Source organism: Castanea sativa, chromosome 10 (genome assembly GCF_040712315.1).
Source record: "Castanea sativa cultivar Marrone di Chiusa Pesio chromosome 10, ASM4071231v1".
Lineage (NCBI taxonomy): Eukaryota > Viridiplantae > Streptophyta > Magnoliopsida > Fagales > Fagaceae > Castanea > Castanea sativa.
In genome coordinates, this window is record NC_134022.1 from 37485381 (window position 1) to 37494382 (window position 9002).

Here is a 9002-nt window from a genome sequence, read left to right on the forward strand (position 1 = left end):
GGTATTGTACTTTACTTTTTAAGAAATCAAATACTGGGTAAATTTCTTTTTTAACTTTTTTTTTTCTATTGTAAATATTATATTATTAAGTGGATTATAAATATTTAAGATAGTAATTGGTATTTAGGGTGTAGAATGTAAAGTGATTTATCTCTATCCTTTTTTTTTTCTTTTTGTGTGGTACTTTATTTTCCAAAAATCAAATATTAGGTAAATTTTTTTTTCACTTTTTTTTTTGTAAATTTTATATTATTAAGTAGATTATAAATATTTAAGATAGTAATTAGTTTTTTAGGTTGTGGACTATGGAGTAATTTATTTTTATCTTTTTTCTTTTATGGTACTTTACTTTCAAGAAATTAAGTACTAGGTAATTTTTTTTTCACTTTTTTTTTTCATTTGTAAATTTTATATTATTAATTGGATAATAAATATTTAAAATAGTAATTAGTATTTAGATTGTGGACTATGGAGTAATTTATCTTTTTTCTTTCTTTTTGTATGGTACTTTACTTTTAAGAAATCAAGTACTGGGTAAATTTTATATTTCACTATTTTTTTTTCATTTGTAAATTTTATATTATTAATTGGATAATAAATATTTAAAATAGTAATTAGTATTTAGATTGTGGACTATGGAGTAATTTATCTTTTTTCTTTCTTTTTGTATGGTACTTTACTTTTAAGAAATCAAGTACTGGGTAAATTTTATATTTCACTATTTTTTTTTTCTAAATTTTTTATTATTAAGTGGATTATAAATATTTAAGATAGTAATTAGTATTTAGACCATGGACTACGAAGTCATTTATTTATTATTATTTTTTTTCGTTTTGTATGTTACTTTATTTTCAAGAAATCAAGTACTGGATAATTTTTTCTCTTGTAAACTTTATATTCTTAAGTGGATTATAAATATTTAAGTTATTTTTTAGGTCCTAAGGGAATTTTAGTCACTTTTTGGGTTACGAGGTCACTTTAGTCATTTTTTTTGTTTTGGAGGTCATTTCGGTCAATTTCTAAGTTTCAAGGTCATGTGGTCATTTTTTTTCTAGGGGAATTTTGGTTATTTTCTTTCGTTTTATAGTTATTTCAGTCGTTTTTTAGGTTTCATTGTTATTTCATTCATTTTTTAGGTTTTATGGTAATTTTGGTCTTTATTTTTTTAGTTTCAGGGTCATTTGATATTTTTTTTCCCTAAGGATATTTTGGTAATATACAAGTTCATGGTTATTCCTGTCATTTTTTGGGTTTTATAGTAATTTTGGTTTTTTTTTTGGTTGAGTTTTAGGGTGATTTTGTCATTTTTTAAATTCTAAGGGTATTTCGGTCATTTTTTAAGTTTCAAGGGTATTATGGTAATTGATGAGGAAAAAAGGGAAACATCGATTGTGACATAAGTATCACCGAGTGTGAGAAATATACGGTCTAATGTGATGTTAGTACTACTTAATATGACAATGGAACCATCAAATGTGATAAAGAAATAAGGGGAGCACCAAATGTGACAGAAGTACAGTCACATGTGATGTTGGTACTAAACAATGTGAGGACGACGCTGTCAAATGTGAGAAAAAAATTAAAGTACAACCAAATGTGAGAAAATTATGGTCAAATGTGATGTTGGTACTGTCTAATATAACAATAAAACCACCATTTGCGAGAAAAAAAAATTAAAACTACCAAACCTGACAAATGTAGTTATATGTGATTTTGGTACTGCACAATTTAAAGATGGTACCATCAAATATTAGAAAAAAAAAAAAAAAAAACGAGTACAACCGAATGTGGCAAAGGTATTGTCATATGTGATGTTAGTTCTACTTAGTGTGATAATGAAACCATCAAATGTGAAAAAATATAAGAGAACTATCGAATGTGACAAAAATACAGTTACATGTGATGTTGGTATTGTCCAAATCTCAATGTGACGATGGAATTGTCAAATGTGAGTAAAAATTAAAGTACCACTGAATGTGAAAAAAATGCGGTCAAATAAGAGGTTATTATTGCCCAATTTGACAATGGAACTATCAAATGTAAGAAAAAAAAAAAAAAACTACCGAATGTAATAAAAGTATAGTCACATGTGATGTTAATACTCAATAATTTGAGGATAGTGCTGTCAAATATGAGAAAAAAATACGAATACAACTGAATGTAGCAAAAGTACGGTCAAATGTGATGTTATTACTATTCAATCTGACAATGGAACCATCGAATGTGAGAAAAATAAGGAACCATCGAATGTGACAAAAGTACAGTTACATGTGATGTTGGTACTGCCCAATATGACAATGGAACTGTCAAATGTGAGGAAAAAAAATTAAAATACCACTAAATATGAGAAAAGTATGATCAAATGTGATGTTAGTAATGCATAATGTGATAATAGAACCATCAAATGTGAGAAAAAATAAGAGAACCACAGAATGTGACAAAAGTACAGTCACATGTGATATTGGTACTGCACAATATGAGGATGGTACCATCAAATGTGAGAAAAAAAAAAAAAAAACCACATAATGTAACAAAAGTACAGTCACATATGATGTTGGTATTGCACAATGTGAGGATGGTACCATCAAATGTGAGAAAAAATAAGAGAACCACCGAATGTAACAAAAGTACAGTCATATGTAATGTTGGTACTGTACAATGTAAGAATGATATCATCAAATGTGAGAATGATATCATCAAATGTGAGAAAAAATAAGGGAACTACTGAATGTGACAAAAGTACAATCACATGTGATATTCGTATTACACAATGTGAATATGGTATCATCAAATATAATATTTTGGTAAACTAGTATAGCAGGCTGGTAGAATTACCCTTCTACAACAGAATTAACTTATTAAACTGTTTACATACTTGTGTAGCTACTAGCTTGTCTTTTGGGAAAACATCCTCTCTCTGTGATGGCAAATAGAACTTACAACATCATACCTAAAATTTCACTCGCACAGCCTGTCTAACCCCTTTCAAACCCTTCGGGATTTTTGAACTTTCCAAGTCATGCCAAGATCACCTAGAACATCTAAATCCTTTCTCCTTTCCCTATAACTCTATAACCCCGAACAGGAACGATATTAAGCCAATAGGCAATTGGCAACTCAGACCAGACGTACATATAATAACAAGTTGGCAGCTATTATAAGAGAAAATTGTCAATCATGTGATGGACCACATCAGCCCCAGCAGAATTGATAAGGTATCTATTCACCTGAACAGAAAGAAAGAGAGAGAATTTAATTTTTTTTTTTTAAAAAAAATCATTGAACCAGCTCATTAAAGGAAATCATCAGGATGGAATCTCCCCCCCCCCCCCCCCCACCTCTCCTCAATTCATAATTTATGCACCTAATAGGTCATGGAACAATGAATTCACCCTATATCATGTTCTTACAGAGGGAAGAAATTGCATTTGAGTTAGACTTCATTGGTAATCAGTTAAAAATGTGAAAAAATAATGATAATTGTTGTCTGATAGTGGAACCAATTGGTTCATAACCCTGATAGCACAAAAATGGAATTTATGTTCTACATGATGACTTTCAAGAGAAGGTAAAACCCACCTGAATGGTATTGTGCGCAAGATATCTTTGTTTAGTTCCACTGAAGTTAACGTCAATCCGTTCCCAGCTTGTTTTAGTCAAACCTCTTAACATTTCCTCTACAAATGTTTGTAAAATGATACAATTGAGTGAAAATAAGTTGGAAGTTTTAGAATCAATCAATATACTAAAGCTCAGAATATGTAAAAAAATCATGAGAGTGAAATCACACATGTATTTTCGGAAGCAAAATGGATAAAAGTAGCACTTTCCAACAACAAAATATTTTCCAATATTCATCAGCTCATATCTCATGCCCTAAAACTTAACCTCCATCCACCTTTCATCAGTTATGACATCTGGAAGAACATCTACATATTTGATGCTCCTAAAAAAATTCATCATAATAACAGTAAATAGTTTTGTGACCATAATAACCATAGTTTCAATTACTTATATCATCCAGATAAAGTATGTTCTACTATTGTTACCAAAGTCATACTATCACAATTTAAATTCAGGAAAAGCCAAAAAAATTATACTTTATCCAAGAAGTATATAATTTTCTCCTATAAAATACTGAAGCATACTGCTGATAGCAAATTGAGAACCACACTTCTTCCTTCAAATTTTTTTGACACAAAAACTTGATGATATTTGAAATCATGTACCACACAATAAAAGTTGATGCACCAAGTGACTTAATATATAGCTTACGCATTGTACAATGTGATTTTTCAATATGGCTCATTACTTATTAAGATAGTTTGCTCTAGATAAAATTCAATTATCAAAGTTTCAAGTGCCTCACAAATTATTAAAGTAGCTTACTCTAGGTAAAACTCTATTACCAAAATTTCAAGAAACTTAAAATACTACTCCAGAGAAATTCTATTACCAAATGTTTCAAATAATTTTAATAAAAAAGGTCATTCGCACAATACTAGCAAAATGTACCCACCTTCCCAAGTACTCAGCATTAAAAATATCTTTGATGTGCAAAAAAAAAAGGACCAAGGGAGACCATTGCAGCATACCCTATTTCAACTGGAAGATTTGTTACTTGGTTACGCCACTTAACTTTCTTTTAAGTTTCCCAACACAACAGGAAAAATTGGAATCAAAAGCTAGTATAAAGCTGTACCAATCTTCATCGACCTTTTCCAGAAAGGCCAGAATTTCAATTAGCAAGTCTCACAAATCACTGTTTAACAACTTATTTTTGAGTCACCTGGCCCCACTACCAAGAAAGATCTATCAAAATTTTCATGGTCTTCTTGGATAATATTTATCATCTATCAGTAATTAATTAGTTGAGATTTTATAATAGTTAGGTGGGTAATTTAAGTAACTGTAGAGGCCCAGTATTCTCCAATTTTAAAACACACACACACTCATCTTGTTTTCAATAGTGATAGTAGTTTGGTAACCAGTTAAAAGGACAAACATCAACACACCTTCTAAGTCAATGTTCTTGAATCCATTGACTTTGGCCTCCAAGAGGACTACTTCTTGTCGACTGGAAGTTTCTGCTGTCTCCACGTTTACAATATACTGGTATTTGTCATCTCTAGAACGATGGCGATGCTGATAGAGAAAAACAGTCAGAGTAACTCAATATGATTTAAACTTCCATAAAAACTTTCAAAATTACCTTTGGGAGCTCATCCCGTCGCCGTAGAGATGATGTACTCCATCCCACAAGTTCTATGGAAAGTGTCAAGTAATTAATAGAAACACCACGAGAGTGTGATAACAATAACAATTAAGAGAGGCCAATGGTCAGACCCATCAATAACTCCTTGAATTTTAGATTTGAACATTTAGAGACCTGACTTCCAATGATTTTACTTGAACAATAAGGCACAACAAAGTAGAAAGGATTAATAAAAAATAGAAGGATACGGTCATATAGTACATTTGCATAGGTGACACGACGCTTGAAGGACTGCAAAGCAGATCTGCAGAGACAAGATGACATTTGATGACTTGTTGAAATCATTTGTGCTGTTAGTAGACACTCAAGTTGCACAAGAACTCACACAAATTTAAGATCTTCACAATCATTAGCCATCTGAAGAAGAAGGGGAGGTTTTCCATTATCTTTGTCAGTTAAAAATAGATGTTTTCCAGTTCTACCAAGCAACCAAGATGCCCGGGATGCTACTTTTTCCATGGTATAAAAGCCACAAAGCATGGGAACCTGAAAATAAAAATCCACCAAGATCCAGAAATTTATTGACATGGAGCCATACATATAATGTAAGCACAGTAGACATGTAACAACTATTAGTTTGTTGCATTATCAAATGCCTTTTTCATCGTCAATATGACAATACCTATCTTTAAAAATCAAGATGATAGTCCCCCCTCACTATTGAAATAGATTCCAAAGTAAGAAACAACAAAAACTGTTCCAATTAGTTCATTTGAAGTTCAATATATGTTGCTGAAAGGAAAACCCTCTCAAGAGCCAGGTATTAAAAATAAAAAAAATAAAAAAATCTCCTAAGAATTAGCATAGTTTGGATACCATGGAACCAAAGAGAAAATATCTGATATCTAAAATGAAATCTTCATAGTAATAATACAACTGAGAATAAGCAAAAAGGGGCAATGAATCACCTGGTTATGCCCTCTTGAACCAAGGTGAGGTGTTGCAAAGGTTATAAAATTCATCGGCACCAGTCCAGCAATTTTGCATTTGAATTTCTCCTCTGGGCATGGATCTCCAGATCCATCACTGCTACACTCTCCATTTTCCTTTGCAAATTCCCTCCTGACATCTCGTCCATAAAGCTTGGCAATCACATACCTTGTTACCAGGCCACCCAATGAATGACCCACAAATGAAATCTTCTGAACTCCTGGGTGACGTTTTATAACTGATATAACCTGGAAAAAACAAAAACAAAAATAAACAAACAGTGTTCAATTTAAATCCTTAGATTGGTGCAGCAACTTCATATTCAAGGTAGTGCTTTCAAACATAAAAGATGTCGGACATACACATCTGAACTACAAAAAAACAGAGGAAACCGCATTACACACCAAGATTTGGTTCTGACAGAAAATTAGTAAAGAACAATTTACAATAAGGGAACAAAGATAGTTGGTTGTCTGAATAGCCAACCCATAACGCACCTCTTCTGCTAATCTATCTCCCATATTATCAACACCATCGAATGTCGACTTTGAAGTATTACATTCACTGCCTGCATTCAATATTAAGCATACTCATTTCATTTTATAATGGAAGCAAAGAACATCAAACTAGGCAGTCAGACAATAGCCAATTGACATATATTGAAGCCCACCAAAGACGGAAATTACTAAGTCCTCAAAAATGTAATTGAGAAGTGTAATGAGCTATCCCCAGTTTAAATTCTATTAATATGTTGTTATGAATGTCAACCCAAAATGGAGGAGAAACTACTTCCAATGAGAGAAGACAGACAAGTGACCATCACCGACAGACTAAAGATAAAATATCCAGACATGCCTAGTAAATAAGATAATTCCAGCATAAGCGTCTTAATATGGATGGTCCTCCATGTACCATACAGTTATGATTAGATAGTTAATTCCCTCGAGATTCTTGCCTTCATCCTCATTATAACTTGAAACACTTTTTACATTTGTCATTTTCTAAACACAAATTTGTTTGGATTAAGGTCATCAACCTGGAAATGAAACACCAGATTAGATGGACTAAGTCATGTGTGTAACATAGAATTAAAAGCCACAAAATACTGTATCTGGAAATCTACTCAAGGAACACACACACACACACATAATGGTGTAAGCCACTAAAACACAGGTGAGGGATTAAATCAGCCAAGCGATGGTTCCAACTATGTGGTCATCTTAAATTTTGTATGAACATGACTTTAAGCTAATGAACTCGTAACCATGAACATCACTATTCACTAATGAAAATAATTTTATCACACATTCATCGATCATCCAAGACAAACGAGATGAAAGGATATTATGAAACTCACAGTGAGCAATAACATCTTCAGTATACTTCTTCAAAAACTGCTTTGCAGCATATCTCCAATCTTGAGCACTGCATATATATATAAAATTTGAAAAAACAATAAAAATAAAATTATAACCAAAGCACATTACAGTTCCAATAATTTAATCATTCTACTTTTTAATTGTTATTTTTGGTCAATCAACTTTTGACTCTTTCGTACCAAATAAAAGAAGATGTAAAAATACAATTAACAAAAATTCATTAGCTAAACCACCACAATATGAATCATTCAAACTTGCTCTCAAGTATTTCTCAGTGAAGAATCATATTATTATTATTATTATTATTATTATTATTATTATTATATTGACTTAAAAATAAGAGTCAAATGCATATAAATGGTTTGAGAGTTTTTACCTGCCATTGAGACCGTTAACCATTATAACAAGGTGAGTAGGATTGCGAAGCTGTCCATCTCCACCAACAACTTCCATGTCAAAATTGCCTTCCTTATCGTACTCTGTTCTCAGTCTCACGCATCCAATTCCTAGCTTCGACATATAATAACGATACGCACCGTTTTTGTCCTTTTTCTTCTTCTTCTTACTGTTACTCTTCTCGCTCATCTTCGATCCTCCTTCTCCTCCTCCATTTACTTCCACTTTCCGTACAGTCTCCGATGGAGTCTCATCCAACTCTACCGAAGCCATTAAAACTTTTTTTTTTAAAAAAATAGTAGGTAGTAGACTCGTGGTGTAGTACTAAGAGCAGGTATTTTTATAGCTTCTGTTAGGTTTGAAAAATAAACATGTACTTTGAATGGGACAGGTCCCCCACTTTGAAGACGAAGACGAAGACGTATCGACTCTTTGTTTTGAACCTTTTGATAGCGTATACTATTTCTAATAGGCCTGCGTTTATAGGAAGCAACTCGGATTGGATCAAATAATCAGATTTCAGTTTAACAAACCGCCCTTCGATTTTGAAGTTATTTACGGCTTCGCGTTAGTCTACACCGTCGTTGAATGAAGGGGCAGAATTGGAATTTTAGGAATTGGGTTAAATGGGAAGGAAATGAAAGATTTGGCATGTGTTTTAGGAGATGATATACCATGCATCGGAGGCATGTTTCTTCACCTTTATATGGAGGCAGACTCCATATCATATAAAAGATGTATGTTTTCTCCCTCTCACTTTTGGGGTTTACTTTCATGTGAGAGGAAGGAATCATGCATTCGATGCATGGTGTATTTTTTTTGTTTTAGACTTTTCGTTTATATACACATGTAACATATCTTTGTTTGATCTTTCTTTGGATGAAATAAGAATCCAGCCCAAACTAAACATAATTGGGCTAAAAAGTAAGCTCGATGCAATTAATTTGAAGAGATGGATTATCAAGGCCAATCCTTAAAATCTTAGTAGCTCTACTTAGTGATTTTCAAAGAAAATAACAACT

At 32.2% G+C, this 9002-nt stretch overlaps 1 protein-coding gene across 1 annotated transcript; it reads right to left on the reverse strand.

Moving 5' to 3' along the window:
• Nucleotides 1–2729: 2729 nt before the first annotated feature.
• Nucleotides 2730–8454, reverse strand: LOC142611590 (uncharacterized). Its single transcript, XM_075783664.1, has 10 exons — nucleotides 7961–8454; nucleotides 7563–7630; nucleotides 6703–6773; nucleotides 6184–6453; nucleotides 5601–5761; nucleotides 5464–5519; nucleotides 5213–5265; nucleotides 5016–5145; nucleotides 3580–3677; nucleotides 2730–3227 (listed from the first exon to the last, which is right to left on the reverse strand). The coding sequence occupies exons 1-10, from the start codon at nucleotides 8251–8253 to the stop codon at nucleotides 3156–3158; spliced, it is 1272 nt and encodes a 423-aa protein (XP_075639779.1). The 5' UTR covers nucleotides 8254–8454; the 3' UTR covers nucleotides 2730–3155.
• Nucleotides 8455–9002: the final 548 nt, after the last annotated feature.